The following is a 21,341-nucleotide window of genomic DNA, read 5'->3' as shown; positions in this document are numbered from 1 at the left end:
CTGAGTCTTTTCTGATACCTTTTGTGTCAGAAATTAAATGGTGTCAGGAATCTCACCCATAAATACAGGGTCTTGTCATGTAAATGACTTCTATATTAATTTCCTTTTTCTGTAGCATATATATTAAAATATGAATAACGGGACTCAGAAGTACCTAGATTCAAAACCAAAACCTTTGTTCAGCAATGATGCTTGTAAGAGGGGCTTTGCGTTCCTCCTCAGTGCAATGACTTCACTAATGTGAGTATTAAAAGCTCTGTACCTCAGCCCTCTGTCACTTCTAATCTGAACTGACAGACAGCCCACAGAAATGAGTGGGCCATCTTACTCCACTCCTTTAAGCAGAGCAATGTCTGTGCTATTGATAGCTGCTGGAGCTCTTGACAATTTTTACAGTGGATTCTGCAGTTTATGAGAAAAAAAAAACACAATCTGCGTAAATAACTTTGCAGACACAGTGGGCCACACTCCCAGTGGGTTATTAACTGAGGCACCGTGCAGATGGAACAACAATGATTCTCCCACACAAAAATTTTTACTCAATAACTTTGCAAGGTACTTTTCTCTTGTTAGTCTTTCTCCTGAAGCACAATTATTTTTGGTGGAGGAGAGCAAAATGATTTAACTTGCTTCCTTCAAGATTGTGTGCAGCTATGTGAGAGAGGAATCTTACAGGCATCATCTTTACCAAAGTTTGTTGAATAGTAGATACCTACTCTCCTGTGATAACAAGATTGCCTCTTGCATTATCACAAGGGAGCCTTTTTCTCAGATTCTGCCTCGTTCACGTCATTCCTTGTCCACGAAGTAATTTGTGCACCATCTTGAAATGCCTGTCTCTGCCTTTGCATATGGATCAGTTCTAGGAAGCTGCATACAAAAAAACGGTCTTTTTTAGTCCTCCTTACAGGATGGGAGTGCTTACAAATTTTTAGCTTATCTTTAGTATATTGGTACCACAAAGTGGATTTGCAACTGGACTATAGTTTCTGAATCTCTAATTGTCAGATTGTGCTGGCTGCATCTCTGACTGGTTTGGGGCAAAATCAGTCTAATATCTCTCACTGCTATTTCTTCCTTTTAGTTCCTTAGCTTTGAAAGATTCTCACTGACAATTTTAAGTGGATTTTGATACGCAATCTAGTTCCCAAAACATTCCTAGTCATATTATTTTATACAAAAACTTATGCAAATGATCATTTTATATTCAGAGAGCACTGAGTCTTTATAAAAAAATAGGAAAGCTGTATTTTGTGTTTCCATATTGGTAACTAGTGTGTTATACTAATCATTATTATCTTAAGAAAGGGATTAATCTAAAAACACAAGCACATTGCCACTGGTCTCCCTAATGAACCTTCAAAATGCACATCAGCTGCACAAAGATAAATAAGGATGTGTGTATTTAAAAGATTTGGTTAGTAATTACTTGATTTGTGCATTTTTAATCAAGCAATCAGGCTATTATGAGTGCAGCAAAAATCAGCTGAAATGTGGTCCCTGTTTAGAAAGTGAAAACTTGTACTTGTTATAGAAACAAAGTTTATTCATATTCATCTATGCATGTGCTATATCCAGTTTCAGAGGAGCAAAAATGAACCTCCCTTGATACCTGCTTAACTAGATTTATTTTATATTGCACACAGAAATGCACAGAATATTGGCCAGAGGAACAGGTCACCTATGAAGGCATAGAAATCACAGTTAACAGAGTCATACAAGCAGACGATTACCGTTTAAGGCTCATCACCCTCAAGGTAAATCACTCCAATGTACTTACAGTAGTTTAGAAGTCTAAACCTATACATTGAGATGTTCATGGAGAGTCATGTAGAAATCTTCTGTGAGGTGTACTGCTGTACAAATACCACTTTTCATTACTGAAGTCGTCGTAGCTTTGCTCGGCTCGTTGGTATGAAGACTACAGTAAAATAAGCAGTCAGAGATTTAGGCTGCATGTACACAGTCTGAAAGCCACCAGGCCAGTTGTAGTAGGATGGCGTTCTCTTGGTAAGAAACCAGTGACTCATTCTGTGCCTGTGTCCTCTGAGTTCACTGATCATTTAGAACGACATGGTAGCTCACAGAGAGCTTCTTACTAGCCTTTGCAAGTCATACTACGGACATCACTTGTGGAGTAACACACTAAACTCTGTGGTGATGTTCCATAGAATTCAAAGGCTTGTTTATTCATAGGGCCGTGGACTTGGGCAAAGGGCTACTAGTTACTAACAGGGAATTTTTAACCTGCATGGCATCTTACATAATTTGTAGTATGTATGGGTAGACCCCTAAGAAATATTCTTGTCTTTTTATGGTCATTATTAGGATGCTGTCAGACTGAGCTGTTTATACTTAAGATGACTTGTGCTACTAGCAAGAAGTGGAGGAGTTGAGAACGCAGCAAAAGATGTTTTAATTTTGCTTACCTATTTTCAGTTTCTCTCAGCACTGGGACTACTGGTCTGCTTGGCACTTGTCAGTGGTATGGTAGCACCACTTCTGTTCCCCAAGTCTAAACCCCTTTCAATAGGTACTATACTAATTTATTCTTTGAGTAATTTGTCTGACTTGACTTCAAAGATACTTTAAGGGATCATTCTGCTCCAAGACACTAAAACTGTTGATGACTCTTAAAAATACTTTCTCCACAACATTCTTCATGCTTACATTTTCAAATATTAGTGTCTTTCCAACTAACTGTGTATGTATTTTTATATACCAGTAACCATTCTATCATCTTGTTGATAGAAAACTTAAACAGGGGTTTGATTTTCTAAGTACTTAGATACTACTTGATCTAAACTACCGGGGTCCTATTTTACAACTGTTTTCATTGCTAGGTTCTAGAATATCAAGCTACATGTTTCAATAAGAACAGTCTATTTACATAAACTTCATACATCTTTCATGTACCAGATCTATCCCTGACCTCAGTATAACACCACAGTTTCTTTCCAAGCTGGAAAAACTCTTCTTTTATCCAACCAGTTTCAAGTCTCTTCAGCCATATGCTAATAGGCAGAAAGCCAGCATATGATATCCCATGTCTGGGATGTTCAGAGTGTGGAAAGTCTGTCACTCAGGCTTTTGGCTAAGGCAGCAAGGAGAAAATCACACTCCCTGACAAGTGGGAAGTGACATGTTGCAGAGTTGCAGCTTCATCCGAGTTAAACAATGTTTTTTGTTTTCGGTACTAGTGTGGCAATGTCTCTTTCTCCCCACCCCAAGCATCAGGATGGGAACTGTTGAATTCTAAAGCTGAAATAAAGATTCCATTTGTTAAGTTACCATTGCCTAGAGCTGTACATTTATCATTTAATAGCAATAGTGGAGTAGGAGCTCCAAACCATGCGTACATTAAGTGACTTGGTAGTGGAAACTGGAGAAGCCATGAATAGACTTCTGTTTTCCCTTAAACAGGAGTGGTCAGAAATATACGGCACCACCAGCAGCAATAGATGATTACTGCATGTTTTACAGAGTGGACTGTCATACTTCTCTCAGTATAGAGGACAGGATTTGACAAGCTTCAGGAATTTATAGAAAGCTCAGGCAATAGGCAAGGTTTGTTTTCCCTTCTCAGAGAAACCTGCCAGTGCCTAGTCACTGATTCATGACCTCAGCTACAGCATATGTGATGGTAGACTTTAAACCATCACTTAAATTTTGCTTCCTCCAAAGTGTTCCTATGTCTTCTCAGTCTCAAGGAACCACCAATAGAGAATATTTTGTTAAAGTCAAAGCAGAAGTGTACAGAAACACAAAAGTTAGAATTCTCTAAGCAGAAGCATAAAACTTTTATCACCGTAGACAAAACTCAAGACATCCAGAGTTCATCATTAGAACTTTGGCTGTTTTCCATTGCTGTCAACTAAGTGACTTTATGTAGTGATTCACGTTTTTCTTCGGATGACTTTCATCTTTTACTTTTTTCTCTGTGTTATTGACAACATTTGTATTATCATTTTTCACAGCTGAGCTAAGAATCAGGTGTTCATAACTTCTGTGGCTCACACATAGTCACATTCAAATGCAACTGTCTATGTTCCTGTTTCAGAGGAGTGTTGATTGGATTTACTGAAATGAGCTCAAGTACTATTCATGACAACTGATAATGCTCTCTTAAACAAAATATTTTCTCATTAGGGTAAATAACCTAAGGCCAGGCTCTGTGCTACAATAGTAAGATTCTCTTTTCCTAAAGTGAGTTATATGTAGCTTTAAGGTTCCTATGACTGTTCTTCAAAGAGCATTTTAAACCTACTGTAAGATCGAACAGCATCTCAATGAAGCCGAGCCTCCCGTTGCCCAGCTCCCTTGTTCCTACCTTTGTGCCATCTCTCCCATGTTCCCTCACAAGCATTTATATGACTGTGTGGTAAGCCAAAGGGGGAAACCAATAAATCCATCTGAAAATTAATCAATCTCAAGAAAGTAAAAAGATTTAACTTGATCACTTTCCCAATCTAATTCACTGTGAAGCTGTGCAAAAGCTCTGTCAACCAAAGAGAAGGATGGAAAATGGCACAGTCACAGAGCACTCTTAACATTCAGTCTCTGACAGTCATAGGGAGGGACTTGGGAATATAGATGACAGAAACTATTTTCAGATTTTTGTGCCTTGTTCTTTAGAAGAGCCAAATTTGTCTTTTTTTTTCCCCCTCCCCTCTTCGACTCAGACAGTGTTGTGTTGAAGGGAGGGTTGTGGAAGATAACATTTCTGTTCCTGGACCTTTTGAAAACATTTATTTAGCCCTGTGCCAGCTGGCTTATGCAATGGCTGTAGGCTAAGGCCAGTTGCCTGAGCACCATGTTACTATTTTGCACCTTTAGAAATCAGACAGAAGGATCACTTTGAACACACAAAATCAGAAGCGCACAGTGCTACTTGGCACTCGGAAAAGGAAATGGCATATTTGCTATTTCATAGCCATGCTGAGACAGAGAATCAGAATTTGTGTCTCTCAAAAAGCCATGGACTGCAACTAGAGACAATTCCAGCCTTCCATAGAGTCTCTGAATTTCTCACAGTGTCTAAGAGAAGAGTAGAATTGACAGGAAACTGATGTAAGTCTGTCTGTCAGAAGAGATAGAAAAATAAGCTCCCATCTCTCTCCCTCATCTATTTATCTAGCTATCAGAGACAGAGATATGGCTCCTGGCTCTCTGTCTGTCAAATACATTATGAAAGCAATTATGTCACAAGCACAGCTCTGGCTTTGCTGAATGAATCTGTCAAGAGGGAACAGACTGCCTGGAGTGTTTTGCACATGGCTCTTGGCACTAAAAGAGCAGAATACTTTAGGAGGGAGGATTTTTTTTTTTTTTTTAAGCAGTATACTGAAGTGCAGACATGATATTTGAAGTCCAGACTTCTATGTTGTGTGGCTTCCAATATGGATCGCTCCATTAACATTCACATAATGGTTGGGTTGGAAGGGACCACTAAAGATCATCTGGTTCAAGCCCCCTGCTAAAGCAGGTTCACCTAGAGCAGGTTGCATGGGATTTTGTCCAGGTGAGTTCTGAATATCTCTCGAGAAAGAGACTCCACAACCTCTCTGGGCAGCTTGTTTCAGTGCTCTGTCACCCAAAAAAGGTTTTCCTCATGTTCAGATGGAACTTCCTGTGTTTCAGGTTGTGCCTGTTGCCCCTTATCCTGTTGTTGGGCACTACTGAAAAGAGTCTGGCTCCACCCTTCTAACACCCTCCCTTCAGATATTATAGGCATCAATAAGGTCCCCTCTCAGTCGTCTCTTCTCTAGGCTAAACAGGCCCAGCTCCCTCAGCCTTTCCTTAGCAGTGGGGTGCTCCAGTGCCCTAATCATCTTTGTGACCTTCCACTGGACCCTCTCCAGTAGTGCCTTGTCTCCCTTGAACTGAGGAGCCCAGAACTGGACACAGCACTCCAGGTGAGACTTCACTGAGGCTGAATAGAGGGGCAGGGTCAACCCCCATGACCCTCTGTCAATGCTCTTCCTAATCCACCTTAGGATACCCTTGGCCTTCTTGGTCCCCAGGGCACACTGCTGGCTCATCGACACATTGTCGTCCACCAGGACCCCCAGGTCCTTCCCCACAGAGCTGCTTCCCAGCAGGTCAGTCCCCAGCCTGTGCTGGTGCAAGGGATTATTCCTCCCCAGGTGAAGGACCCTGTACTTTCCTGTGTTGAACTTCATCAAGTTTCTCTCCACCCAACTCTCCAGCCTGTCCAGGTGTCACAGAATGGCAGCACAGCCTTCTGGTGTATCAGCCACTCCTCTCGGTTTTGTATCACCAGCAAACATACTGAGGGTACACTCTGTCCCTTCATCCAGGTCATTGATGAGTAAAATGAACACTACTGGACCCAGTGCTGACCTTTGGGGAACAATGCTAGCTGCAGGCCTCCAACTGACTCTTCAACACTGTTCACAACCCTCTGAGCTCTGCCGTTCAGTCAGTTCTCAATCCACATCAGTGTCGACTCATCTAACCCGTGCTTCCTGAGCTTACCTATGGGAGTGTTATGGGAGACAGTGTCAAAAGTCACTGTCCCCTCATCTGTCCACTGCTGTCCCTTCATCTACCCAGACAGTCACACCATCACAGAAAGCTGTCAGATTGGTCAAGCATGGTTACCCCTCAGTAAATCCATGTTGAATACTCCAGATAACCTTCTTTTCTTCCTCATGTTTAGAGGTGACATCCAGGGTGAACTATTCAACCACCTTTCCGGGGATGGAGCTGAGGCTGACTGGCCTGTAGCTCCCTGGGTTCTCTTTGCCCTTTTTTAAGATTGGGGTGACACCCCTTTTGCTTGATTTCTTACCCAGAAGGATGCACCAATCTTGAGCTTTGAGGAAGTGATCCTTGAATATTAATCAGCTGTATTGGACCTCCCGTCTTCTAGGGCTCTAACCCAGGGGATTCCTCCAGTTCATTTCTTGAAGAAAGCAAAGTTAGCTCTCCTAAAGTTCAGGCTTGTAATCCTACTTACTGCCCTTGCTTCTTCCCAGCAGGATCCTGAATTCTATCCTATCTTGGTCACTGTGGCCAAGGCTGCCCCTAACCTTCATGTGCCCAACCAGTCCCTCTTTGTTAATACAAGGTCCAGCAGCACACCTCTCCTCTTTGACTCTTCCACCACCTGTATCAAAAAGTGCTCTGCAGCAATCTCCTGGACCGCGTGCATCCAGCTGTGTTGTCTTTCCAGCAGATTGATTCAGTCATCTCACTCTGAAAGGGAAGGCCGTGTTTCAGTATCAATTTACAACGAGAAGTTCTTTTAAAACTTTGTGGTGTTTGTCTTAACTGGATTGCAGAAAGGAGACGAAGTCAGAAACCTGAAACATTACTGGTACACATCTTGGCCAGACCAGAAGACACCAGATCAAGCCCCTCCTCTGTTACAGCTAGTACTGGAAGTGGAAGAGGCCATGCAGAGTGCAGAGGAGAAGAATGCCCCAGTGATTGTTCACTGCAGGTAAATAAATGTTGTACATAAATTCTAAGGGCTTCTTTTCATAGTGCAGATACTATCATGTAGGCCATAAGTCAGACATTGGAGATCTTGTCCAACTGCTTCTGAAATATGCTTGGAACTTCAAATATTTAATGACAATAGTTGTCTATTACCCAGTGTCACATTCAGATACAGATTGAGATGAACACAGAAGCTGGTGGAGGCTCAGTTACCTGTAAGAATGCCTTCATTTCATTTTCCTTACCAGTATTATATGCTTTTAATGATCTTTAAAGGGCCAAGTTTGCAAAGATTGACATAGTTTTGATGAAATTGAGTAGGAAGACACATGCAAGCAGAAAAATAAAAATATTAAACTTTAAACTTCAAACCCCCTTTTTGTAGATTCCTCCTTTACTTAAAAAAAAAAAAAATCATTATTAGGCCAAAGACAATAATTTAAGTATAGCACATAAATGAAACAGTGACAAATCAGCAAAGCTGATTGCAGCAAGTACTAACCAACAGTCAGGAAATTTATGCAATTGATAGTAAAACTGAAGTATCAGTAAAAAGCCCTGGCAAAGATGAAAACTTTTTGTATGGAAGGAACAAAATCCTTACAGTGGTTTGAAGCCTGATGAAAATTGTAATTATCAATCAGAGCAGAATAAAAATAGATGAAGATAGATACTTCTGTCTTCAGAAAGAAGTAGGATGATGTACTTAGCACCTGTAGATGTGATGAAGTATGTTCTTCTGCACTGCTAACTAGGGAGTGTGTTAAGCAACGACTACTGACCATCATTAAATCAGATATGCCGAATGATTTTCATCCAAGGGTATTTAAAAAAGTTGGTTCACAGACTCTAAACCATTAAAGTTTAGTGTAGTTGAATGTAGTTCTCGGGAAATTTGAGAAGTTCCAGAGGTCTAAAAGCAAATCCTGTTTTGCCAGTGCTTAGAAAGGTTAAATGTGATTACTTGGAAACTACAAGTCAGTTGTCAAAGCAGTTATTTCAGGTAAATAGCAGAAAGACTGATAAGAGGTGCAGTTATCTTGCCAGGGTAATCTTCCATAATTTCAATAAAATACATTTTGCCAAATAGATTTTTATAAGGAATTTTACTTCATTTTGCATAACATTTTCTAGGAAACAACAGATAGTTGCTCTCCAAAATCCATAGTAAATGGGTATTATACAATGAGAATGTTTTTAAAGAGCTTGTTGACACGAATGATTGGTTAGCCTGGTGTCATCAAAAATCCTTCTATAGGCTAATATGGAGTAAACACTAGTAAAAAGTTTGTATGATACCACATGTGCAGTTTTTCTGCCTATGTTTTTAAACAGATGTTAACAAATTGGGAAGACTTCAGATAAAAATAAGAAATGTTTTTTAAGAAGGTCCCTTTTGCCCTTGGAAATCTGTAGCTGTATAAGAGCTCCTTGAAGCATTATGGTATTTGCTGCAGGTGAAGCTGCTGGTCACCACGTCACTCTTTCTATGTGAATTTTTTTGTCCTCTTGTAAGGTTCATCCTCAGGACAAAGTAATAATCTGGGGAGAAATGGGGTACTTTTATTTGAAAAAAACTACTAGGAGGCATGGTGAAAGAATTATAAAGTATTTTACGTGGATAATGTGCCACTCTTGTGCAGTCTTGGAGGGATTATGACCTTGTCTGGGCCACTGAGAGACCTGCAGCTTCCCCTGGGACAAATGCTGTCCCAGTGCTGTTTGATTTATCTAAAAATGGGTGTTTTTTCCTTTCTTTGCAAAATGCTCTGGAATCTATATGTCAGGACCTCTGTTGGTTATGGGCAACTAGAAGATGAAGGACTTTGTGAGCAGCAGTGAACCATGAATTCCAGTGTTTCTTGTACATTTGTTGCCAGTGGTTTTGCATTATGACTTTCTCACAATGTAAATGAAAGCAGGATTTCTTGTAGTTGTGTCAAGTAATTATTCCTGAGTGTGCTCACTTAATTATTTCACGGATAAGAAGGGCTTCCAGCATTTGCTGCTAGTTTATTAGGTGATAAGAAGAATTCACAGCTTCTGTAGCACTGTGCCTTTGAGAATAAATTCAATTCTGGTCATTAACCGAGGACTGAATCAGATACAAAGGAGTTCAGGAAAGACAAACACATTTCTTTATTAGCAAATTTGTTGTATCCTGCTCTAATTCAGATAATTACTAGATTGTAGATCTGATCAGCAAATGGCATCACACTTACTATATTGCTGCTAGCTCTAATAATTTAACCAAGGGTTGCATTTTTTGATGCACTTGTGAATGAAAATAACTTTCAAAGAAGCTGTTAGAATTAAGAATGTCAAAGCAAAATTTGCCTTCAAAGTAAGGGTTGCTGTCAAACCAAATCTAACTAAGAAATACAGTTTAATTGCTTTTTTTCAATGGTTCAATGGCAGGTTCAACAACATATTGGGTCAAGTGGTATCTAATAGTCCATTTTTAGCACTGTATGTGCAATGTTCACCCTTTTGCTATGAGTGGCTCACACTTAATCGTGTTATCCCACTGAAGTTAGTATGTTTTCCTAGTTTGGGCTTTCTGTCTGGAAGCACTCACCTGGCAAAGGTCAGAGGGGCAAAAAAGATAATGGGGTTTGTGCTGGTTTAATGGTACTTGTTTAGCAAGGAAGTTCCAAAGTCATTCTGACATCTCCACCACCTCTCTTTGCTTTTCCCTTCCTCAGTGCAGGCATCGGGAGGACTGGCTGCTTTATTGCAACCAGTGTGTGCTGTAAACAGCTGAAGAATGAGGGCATAGTTGACATATTGCGAACAGCCTGCCAGTTACGGTTAGACAGGTAAGAAAGCCTGTTTCCTTTCCAGAAAAATAAGAAGAAAAATGGTAACATTTCCCTCTATTTAAAGAGAAACAAATGGGAAGAGGAGAAAAACAAAGGCAAGTGGAGGTCAAGAGAGAACGTCCTTGAAGGAAGTTTTCATGTTCTAAACTGTTCTGACTTGTAATCTTTGCCTATTTTATGAACAGTAAACCTAATGAACAGCCATAGAACTGAGCTAGACTCACAGCTGGCATCAAAATCTGCATAGCTGCCCATCTCCATGCAGCAAGGGATGGCCTTTTACTAGCTGAGAAGTTAGCCCCATATTCATACAGAATTCAAAGATCTGCTGTACAGATCTGCTGTACAGATCTCTGCTACTCTGTTCAGAGCCATGGATCACGACTTTCCTCCCAGGTGGAGTAAATAAAACTGGTCTCACATACTGGGAGCTGTGAGCCATGTTGGGAGAGACATTGCTTGGAGAGGGAGACAATCTGGAGTGTTTGGAGACATATGAAAGGAGCTATGAAAATTTCCACAAATTCAATGGTTTCCAGTTAAGCATTTCTTAACACACCACCTTGAGTTTGATTATGAAGTAAACAGACTTGAATTTTGCACCAGAGATGTTATTTTTCCTCTCCCACTGGTTTCAAGTGCCATCAAAACATGTCTCAGTGCTCTCTCTAATGATAATGATAAATGTAGTCGGGGGAAGAGATGTCACGAAAAACATACCAAAGATTTTTCTGAGGGGAAAAAAAGAACCTCAACCCCACGCTGAACTTTATTTCAGAGGAGAAATTATGCTCAGTGGGAGGGAGAAAATGAAATGCTTGCTGCCCTGCTGAGGCTCTGATAGACAAGGACCTGCAGGGGCTTAGAGATTTGGCTATTTCAATGGATTTCAGACCAGACAAGGAAAGGCTTCTTGAGAAAAAGAAAACCAGAATATGAATAGTGAATGCTGATCATCCACAGACCAATGAAATATCTGTCTGGATGTGAAATATCTTGTGTCTGTGACTAATGTTACAGAGGAAAATAGCCATACAAATGAAGGTTGAAGATGCCTGCTTACAAATGAGTGTGATACAGAAAGCCAATTAAAAATACAAGGGGGAGGCAGAGGGGAACTGGCAGTCATTTTTAGAGGCTGAAGAAGGGAAATCACACTTATAGGACACCACGGAGGGAAAGAAAGACTGCAGGAACCTCTGTAGCTGTCACATACCTCTCAGGAGTGGGATGGGATAGGAAAAAGCCGTTTAAATGTTATGGGCTAAAATACTCAAGACAGAAAGCATATCACCATCCTTCCTACTGAATAGCATGATTTCTTCAAGGACTGAAAAATGGGGCTCATAGTCTCTTGGAAGTCATGCTGCCATCCACTCTCATTTTCACTAAACCCCCGCAAAAACTCCATGTGACTTCAAAAGTAGCATGAGATGATGAGACAGTGTCTAAGCAGCTACAGGAATGAAGACTACCTGTGTCTCCTTCTCTTGCCTGGTCATTACTGGCTAGAGAAAACAGGCTGAATGGGAAGGAGTCACCAGGTACACAGGGAAAGAGGATTGCATGCAGGCCTGAGTAGATGTGTAAAGGAATGCCCCTCACTGCTTCACACAGGAGTACAGAGGTTGACATTAGCCCTAAGAACCACCTTTGTCGTTGCCATGGGTGGGAAGAGAACAAATGTTTCTTTCCCTTCATTCTCTCACAGGTCCCTTGGAAAAATCCTGTGCACTGGGCTTTGTATCAGTGGCCAACAGCTGATCCTAAAATAACCTATTATGACTAAGGAGAGGAAGTAATCATTCCTGCATCCTTCCCACAGTGCTGAGAGACATTTGCTGTCATTGCCCACAAAGCAACTCAGATTTGAAAGGTTTCTGTGGCAAAAAGGGGTGAAAATATAATTTGTCTATTCTGTGCCAAAGCCTGGACAGCAAGCACATGTCATGGCATGTATATGTGTGGGAAGGGAGGAAGCCATCACATAGCAGGGAATCAGATAAAAAGGAAAATAATTTCCTGTGGTCTGAAATTCAATGACCCCCTTAGTGCCTGTGTTGCTACAACTTCAGGGTGCAACCCCACTGTTAATGGAATTGCTTGGGAATTAATTGTCAGATATGACTAACGTTCCTCGTGTGTCACAGGCTGACGTAGATGTATTTCAGTTCTCTGTGCAGCACAGAGGGACTCGGAAATAGATCAACTGTGAGCTTGTATTAAGTAGAGCAGGTGGGGGGAGGAGATGCTCAGCTAGGAAATATATTTTTTGGAAACACAGTGGGTGTTTTTCACCTTTGCTAATTGATGAGAGTTGGAGTGTGGGTCCCTGCCCTTCCCTGCTCATTGTTATTTCAAGGAGTGGCTTAACAGAATAAGTGCAAGAGGCTGGAGGAGAATGTTGTCTTGCCCACTCAGCTCCCCCTTACTTCTGTGGTTACTGGGTGAGCCATAATTGTGAAGCTGGACCCCATAGAAAAGGCAGTTCCCAAGGAGAGTGTCTGCTATCCATTTGGCTCAGAGGAAGGAACTTTCATTAATTTCCTCTGGTGAAGGTTTCTAAGGGAATGCACCACTTAGGCACTTCCTCAGACTGGCACGGTGTGGTTGGCTCTGCTCACCCACAGGTTCCCATGTTGCTCAACCCCACTGGTCATTTCAGCCTCCTTTTGGCACAGTGCCCCCAGGATCTGTGCTACAGCACCAGTGCTGGCACAATTCTGCATACACTTTTTGTGAGTTTGAACCATGGGTTTCAATTGTTTTCTAATGCATTACCAATAGGTCGTATCACCTTTGATGGGGTATTCTTGGCAGAATTTTAAATGTTTATTAAATCTGCTTAGAATTAACAACTTCATCCTGATTATTTTTGTTCATTTCTTTCTCTCCCCCTGTAGTGCCCATGTGTTGCTTAATACGCTACTTGCAGAAACACACAGATTAATGATACATGGAAAATCAAACTGTTTTTGCTTCTGCTTGCACTTCCTTTCAGGTTTGCAGTTTAAAAGAGAACAGTAAAAGCTGAAAAACAAACTGAACCAAAATAGATTACTGTGCTGGGAGTCTTTTACTATCAAGGTGTGCACCAACAGTCAACTCAGCTACAAATCTGAGTAACTTTTCTAAAGTTACATTGTCTGTTCCAAAATCCTGCTAGCCATCCCTAGGGCTCCCTGGTGAACTTGCCAAAAACATGATGTGGGATGGCACAGAGGGAAGAATCCTCATTGCAGAATGAGAAATTTGTATCAGTTGTCTGAGCTGGGCTGGCCTGGCCTAGCTCTCTATAGTCCCAAATTCAGTCCCTAGTACAGCTGTGAAGTCTTGGATAAGCTACTTCCCCTCTTTATCTCCCCTGCTCCCATCTATCTCTCTAGAGCTTTCAGATGGGGATTGCTTTTCACGGTGTTTAAAGTGGTTATTGGAGTACAGGTGCTCAGGTAATATGAATGTAAATGACGATGATGTTGCCTTGTGGGATGAAGGCCTCGGACAAGGAAAATGAACATAAAGCCCATTCCTGTTCTCACTGCCTTGTGTTCCTAGCTTAACAGAGACTTTTAAAATGGAGCTCCAGGTCAGACTGCAAGCTGGTTGCAATCAAGGGGCACTCCTCACTCATTTCAGGAAGCATTGGAATAGACCTTTGGTTTGGTGCACAAGCTTTATGTTAGCTGTGCTATTTCCTCGTGTGCTTGCATGTAATAGGACTGCTCTTTCCCTCCCCTTTTTTTCTTTCCTTTTCAGGGGAGGAATGATCCAGACTTGTGAACAGTATCAATTTGTCCATCATGTCATGAGCTTGTACGGAAAACAGCTTTCTAGAACAGCAGAAGAATAAGTATCCATTATATTCCTAAAGGCTAAAGCCAAGAGAACTTTCGACTGCATTCAGATATATTTCAGATCTGATACGAGACACATGGTAACCTGGCTGTCTTAGCTGGAAAGATATATTATTTTACTTTGATATTGCTTTTATGCTCTTGTTTGCATTGACATTTAAGAGCTGAGGTACACCTTGTCTTAAACTATGTGACAGGACATAATCTTCACCAAAAAAGGCTTATTTATACTGTAAATAAGAATAGTAGCTTCATTTGTTACAAAAGCAAGAAAAAAATCAGAAAAAAATCCACTGTCTTCAGTTTGCTACTTTTTAAAAGATCATTGCTAATATATCCAAATACAGTGTGAAACTTTTCAAATTGTCATGCTGAAATGTGCCGTATGTTGACTAAGCTTGAAAGTAACTTTTTGCCTCTTTCTGATTGTTTTTACATATAAAATTACCGAATACTGTGTATATCGTAAACTTTCTGAGCCTCTGCATTGAAAGATTCAAGTAGATTCACATTGAAATGATGTTTCACACATCATGTTTGCTTGTTTATTTTTTCTAAAGCAGTCCACCACCAGTGTTATCAGTACTAAAGGGGAAAAAATATTTCAATTATGCGAGTCAAATTCTTACCTTGAATTCTTACCAGCACAGTACCCCAGTACCATGACAGTTGGCTGAATATGAGACAAATAGTAGAAATAAATCTGAACATAAATTCTTCACGCTTTACCTTTTCTTTGTCAATATTTTGGCATTTCAGTCATCTGGCAAACAGATTTGATTTTTACAAATAGTTTCTATTTTTACACTGTCAGACCACAATCTGAATACAATTTCCCCTGAAATCTGAGATTCAGAATCAGGTGAGGAATTTTGTGAGTTCGTATTTATTAAAAATCTAATAATAAAATCACTTGTAATCTATGAATTTAAACTTCTTTCAAAGCTTTGAAGGTGACCAGGTGCCCAGTGCTTATTAAAATTAATGCAAATTCTATAGGCACCTTTAAAAAAAAAAATCAGTCTGAACTTGTTGGCTGCTTTTTGATAAATTTGCCCTCAAACCAAATTTAGACAATCATTAGCCCATTCTAACCACTAGTCCAGGCAGCAGTGTTTCCTTTTCAGTAATACAGCCTGCTGCCCAGGTTTTTCATTTTAGAACTCAATCAGGCTGTGAAGACTGTATTTTGTGTTTAATGCTTACAGGTAAGCACATGTTTAAGTGCTTCATTAAGAGCAGAGAAAAATGGAGGTATGCAGGATCCTTGACATGAAAGATGAGTGTTTTATGAATAGAAGCTGTAATGACCTACTAAAAATATTTTTGCTTCTCTTTATTGTAACAATAACCAAAACCCACTGCTCATATTAGTGCAGGAGATTCTGCGAATTTACTGCACTTCCTAATCAGGAGAAGGTAAAGCAGCTTTCAGAACAATAAGGGCTGATCCTGCTCCCACTGATGTTTTGCCATTGACGTCAGCAGGTGCAGGGTAGGGCCCGAAATGTTATGCCTACAACTTCTTCACTGTGGGGAAAGTTTCCCATTGTTTCAGTACACATCTTTGTGTTTATTCTGTATCCATGAACCTGTAAAAATCCTGTCTGCAGGGTTTGCATGAACGTGTGGCAAAATGTGTTATCTTTAAACCTCTTGATTTTATTGCTGTATTTAAAATATTTCCTTCAGTGAGAAGCTAGCAGGAGGAACTGGCATTCTTTTTTAAAATACTGGTGGTAGTCATTAAATAGAGCAATAAACTTAAGCTTTTGAGCATAACATGACTGTTAGTTTTATGTAAATCTTGATAGCTATATTCTCCCCACTGCTATTGATTTCTTCAAAGGGGTAACACTATTCCATCTAAGCGCTCCTTAGAAATAACAAAATCACCACTGATGTTCTAAATAACACTGTAAGTGGAACTCCTTATAAATGTTTTCAGCTGTTCAGTGCCCTTCAGTGTCAAAACTGGCTCAATTAATAAAATTACTTGCTCTGTCATCAGCTTCCCGTGCATCTGCTAAAGAATATTTGTGGATGATTTATAGGAGTGTGCATATAGGAGCTAAGTTCAATGTGTAAGTTGCCTCCTGCACAAGGAGACTTTCTAGAGGAGAATAGTTTTATGGCAAATGAGGTATGAAGAGCTCTAAGATACTGACCTTGAGATCCTTGTGCAGATCCTCAGCAGGTGTTAGTTGGCAGTGCTTCACTGACTTGAGTAGAAGCAAACAATTTATACTGATGAAAGAAATCCAGCCTGATGTCCACTCCCATTCTACATGTGTGGAATGCCCCGAGAGAGTGTTAATTGATAAAATTGGGCTGTTTTGCATCAATTCACTGCTACAAAGCACATGTCAGCCTAGTTGCACAGTCTGGTTAGGAGGGTTGCACTGCTGCCATCTTGTACCAGGCAAGAGCATTCCACTTGTCAGGATCAAAATATTCAAATGCCTCTTGAAACGTTATTTTGTCTAACAGATTTGGAGCTAATCCTCCTATTTGCTCTTCGGCCTTATTATAATTAACGTATTTCTGTCTCTTTTTTTCTTTACTGTTTTTTAAATAGAATTTGAGGTCTGAAGGACCTTTTATCAGCTGTTCTGATATCTTCTGACAGCAGAGGTAGTCTAAAGAAGCGCTTAAGATTAACAGAAAGGAGCTCTGGCCGTGCACAAGCACTTGAGATGAGTGGGGCTGCTGCTTCTGTAATCAGTATGTTTGAAACCAAGCTGACAATAGGAACTAAGCTAAGCTATGTCTCTTGCTAGACTTGTCTTTTTACTGGACATTCTTTCTCTGTTAAATGAAAATTCCAAGCATACATCATCCACCCTCTCCAGCTCACTGCCTCTGTGAACTGAAGACTACAGCACTAATACCTACAACACAGTTGTTTCCCAGAGAACTGAATTCCTCTCTGCAGGTGGGTAAGCATATAACAAACATGAGATGGTTTTATTTAGAACCAACTGTGATGTCTTCTGTTTCATAAGCTTTTTCACACTTTGTGAACAGGGCAGACCCCAGCTCAATGCCCTGCTTTTTTGCTGTTCGTTTGGTCATTGGTCATCATACTTAAGCAGTTTTATTATCTTGTTTATACTTCTGTCATGGTAACAGACTAATGGCACATTCCATCCTCTTGTAGGTAGTCTGAGATAAGCAGATATCAGAGTTATGTAAAAACAAAAACTTAGATGCACTTGAGCATAAGACCTGTCCCCAGATAAAGTACATTTCACTCTCTGAAGGATCAAGATAAAGATGACTTGGTCAAATTATTCTGAAATGTGAACTACCCAGCAGTCATATAGAGTAGAGAACTGCATTCCTTGCAAGATTTTCAAAAGTATCTGTTTATTCTGGACTTTTCCTTTGTAATTAATCTACTTTGAAAAATCTTAACCTGTGAATTTGCAGCTGCAAAATGAACTTGAGAATGAAGACATCACTAAACAGGACCTTGCTTCCTGTCACTTCCCTGCTGTCTCTTCAGTGGAGAAATCGTGCAGCTTGCACATCGGTGGCCTTAGAAAGTGTATGTCTGTTGGTTGTGAGTTGGCAGGTTTTAGAAGTGGACCCGAACTATTATGTTTTCATGTGCTCTTTCTCTGGAAGCCAGTGTAAACAAAGGGGTATGATAAATCTACAGTTTGCTAATCATAACCATGTCACTCTATTTTTGACATGAAGTATGCTTTATAGATTTGCTATGGAGAAAAAGCAAAGCCCTTTTTCTGAGATATGTGGGGAATAACCTTGTTTCTTCTGCCAAGTCTGTAGATGTACATTTGCTGTGTCTGCAAGAGTGATTATCAACTTAGGATAATGTAGGGCAGCTCAGGAGTCCTGCAAGGAAAAAAAATGCTCCATTCAAAAGCTCAGAAGAAATATGTGAATGAAAGCAGCATTTGCAGCTATGTGCATAAGGTACAGGCAGTTGCATGCTCCAGGCAACACAAATGTTATTTTCAAATGTCTCAAAGTGAATTTCACATATTCAAAGAAGTTAATTCCTTTGGTTACATGCAAGGAAAGAGAAAAGTCCACTCTCCTTTGAGCACTGACACAAATCAGGCTCCAGCACCTGAAGACAGCAGATGCTACATTCTCTTGGCCTGGTGTGAAAGTCACAGAAGGGATTACAATCAGATCTGCCCAAGCTTGTGTGCCATATAGTCCCCAGCAGGGCAGCAGTGTCAGGTTTACTCAGTTGATAGCAAAGCTGAATGAAGAGAAAGACTGAATTATTTACTCAGAATTAAAAGCCGTGTTGGCACCAGGGCTGGCAATATGGCTCAGAGCATTTGAGAAGATAAAGCTTAAACAGTCTGGCAAAGGACTCAGGTATTGCAATTCCTGACCATTTCTCTCTGCTGGACCATGCTACTCAACTTCAGTGTTCCCTATTGCTGCTTTATCTCTTATCTGCCTATTGCTGCTTAAGCTTAAAATAGAATTAAATGTGCTACTGTATTGCACTAGTTTTAATCCAATATGTTGATAGCCTGTGTTTTCCAGATATCATCTCTTCCCTTGGAGAGAGCCTGTCTTCCTAGACTGTCTTCAGAGAGCTCAGCTTGTTCTGCCTACTTTGTCATCCCAGAATTCTGGGGACAGAAGTCTGCAGTTATTTGCACCTTACTAAAGGAGTTTCTTCTTTGAGAAACAGTAGCATCTGACTGAGTCAAAGTTTTCTTATTATGTCTGACCTTAACTGTCGTAGTCCCAATAGCAGCTGCAAGGTGTCTGCTTTCCTTTGGAAAGGCAAAGGCAATACTTCTCTCCAGGGACCAGAGGGGAAAAATCCTGCATAGATCCTTTTGCTGTTTCTCCTTTGAATGTTTAGCTTGCTTGCCTCTGAAATGGACACAAGGAAGACTGTCAGGAATAAAGTCAAAACTAATAAAACAAAACAGAAACCTCCTCTTGTAAATTAGTTTTGACTCCTTCTATCTCAAAAGAAGGAAAAGCAGATACAATTAATTTCACTGCATCCACTCTTGTCTTCTTGGTCTTTAGGCTGTTGTGAGGAATACAGAAAGCAAACACTCAAGCAATGCAAAGGTAATGAAGAGATCATTCAGAGTCACTCCTCCCCTTTTGGAGGCCTGTGTGTGGCAGTGTGGCCAAAACTGAAAGATCTTCTCATTCATGTGCATTGGTTTTTCCCCACAGTGGTGTGTGTGCATAAGCAGACACCTGCTCAACGTGCCACAGTAGCTGGTGTAAGAACAGATGCATGAAGGAGGATTCACGAGCACTGTGAAGTGAACATAGAAGGGCAGTGCCTGGTTTTTGAATCAGTTTGAATAGGTGGGAGGAACTGAATTGGGTTGGCAGTGTTTTGTTTTTGTTGGGGAAAATACGACTTTCAGCCCAGATACTAGGTTTCTCTGTATCTAAGTCAAGCTCTTTTGGCTGAATAGAATACTGAAGAGATAAATGCAGGTTGGTTTCTTGATACATTTATTAGACAAGCAATTAATAATACTTTATCCACTTTACAACATGACCAATCCCATTTCCACGCACTTCTGCTTTGGTCTGTGTTAATAAGAACACAAGCTTCTAGGCAAGGGAGCAGCGTGTCTGTCTTGCTGGATTCCTTCTTTAGCCTGTGAACTACAGCGTGTGTTTATTTTGGCTGTCTGTATGTGGTATTTTTTGCTCACTGGAAAAGTTGACAATGTTTCAAACTCTGGATGTTTTTCCTTGTTTTTTGTGAAACTTTTCAGCTTCCTCTTTCTTTTTTAGACTAGTATAAATCCCCTTAAAATCATCCGAAAAAGGTGGTATATTCCTGGAGGGGGTGGAAGGGTGGGGTGACCATTGCTTTTTCCAGAGTTCCCTGTAATCATTCCCATCAGCCTATGGAAGTTGGCTAGATTTTTATGTTCTTTGGTTTTATAAGTTCCTGTGTTTTGCAAAGCATAACCCAAGTGCCTGCTGCACTAGATTCCCTTTTCAAATGAATTTAACATAAATATGGAATAGATAACAGCATTCTGTTCCGAAAAGAAATTAAATGTGGGCAGTTAAGCAGTTAATTGCCACTATATTTTTGAGCCTTTGTGGCAAACAAGATATGTGGTTTGTGTCCTTCAGAATGGATAGGCCTGTGTGCATGAAAAACAATATCCTGTACCTGCACTATGTCAGCACTGCTGTGATTAACACTAGTAAAGTGAAAGAGATCTAAATACATGGGCTGAGATCTGTAATTCATTCCCTCCTGGAGAAAGTACCTTGCTCATTGGGAATGAAGTCCTTCTCCATAGGAAGAAGGGTGACAGAATCTCAGACTTATTAAGGAATGGAAGAGAACCAATTAAAAAATGACCTCTGTAATCTAAAGTTATGAACTGATTTTCTAAAACACCTAATCTCTGCTTCAGTAACTGAATGAACTGGCTGGACTTGGAAATGATAAAAATTGCTGCATGTACAGCTATAAAATAAAAAAAGCTAAAGCCTGGAGGTGTGAAAGAAGCATTGGGGAATGACTTGAACATCACAGCAGGATTTCTTGGATGTTTAACTGTTTGAAACCTGGACCCACATGTTTTGATTTTAACATGAAAAACAAGACTGGTAAATTGTTCAGTAGTCTGCTTTTGAACAAAGTTTAGAAATTGTGTCAAAATTAATCACAAGAAAATCTAGGAGGTAATGTTCATTTTTAAATAAAAAGGTATCCTTTTGACCTACAGAAGGTTTATTCCTATTAGCCTCATGCTTGAAGTTTTATTGTCTTGTTATTCCAAAAATGGCAAACTGCTGAGGCCATTGTAAAGGATGTAACAACATAGCCCACAAGAGGCCAGTATGTATTTAAATTTTGCACTACACAAAGCCATATTTGTCCAGTGTAAAGGGATCCAGGAATCTTTCTAGGAATGTGACAATCTACAGGACTTCATGTGAGCTGAGGGACACAAGAAGGGTTTTGAAAGCTCCTTTCCCTGAGGATGAATGATCAGAAACTTAGCAGCTGGGATAAACAGGTAAAACAGATTGTATTATATACATAAACAGATATTTTCAAGAATGTTGTAATATTTTGTGTCCTCTGGCTGTGGGCAGGCAGGGTGGAAGTGGGCTATGTGAGTTCAATGCCTTTAGACTCATATATGCTTTGCTTTTCCTTTCCTTACCTTTCCTAGAAAGGAACCTTGTAAAGTAC

General features: G+C 40.3%; 1 protein-coding gene across 5 annotated transcripts in view; it reads left to right on the top strand.

Moving 5' to 3' along the window:
- The window catches only part of PTPN5 (protein tyrosine phosphatase non-receptor type 5), an 82,637-nt gene extending 66,487 nt beyond the window's left edge, over positions 1-16,150 (top strand). For 4 of the 5 annotated variants that reach the window (XM_064657515.1, XM_064657514.1, XM_064657516.1 and 1 more), the window contains exons 11-14: positions 1,647-1,757; positions 7,308-7,468; positions 10,173-10,286; positions 14,046-16,150. In XM_064657515.1, coding sequence (XP_064513585.1) covers positions 1,647-1,757; positions 7,308-7,468; positions 10,173-10,286; positions 14,046-14,139 — 480 coding nt within the window. In that variant the 3' untranslated portion in view covers positions 14,140-16,150. The remainder of the gene's footprint in view (positions 1-1,646; positions 1,758-7,307; positions 7,469-10,172; positions 10,287-14,045) is intronic. The other variant, XM_064657518.1, reaches the window with a different exon arrangement.
- The last annotated feature ends 5,191 nt before the right edge of the window (positions 16,151-21,341 follow it).

The sequence above is a fragment of the Pseudopipra pipra genome, chromosome 6 (assembly GCF_036250125.1).
Source record: "Pseudopipra pipra isolate bDixPip1 chromosome 6, bDixPip1.hap1, whole genome shotgun sequence".
NCBI lineage: Eukaryota > Metazoa > Chordata > Aves > Passeriformes > Pipridae > Pseudopipra > Pseudopipra pipra.
This window is presented reverse-complemented; position numbering and strand designations above follow the sequence as displayed.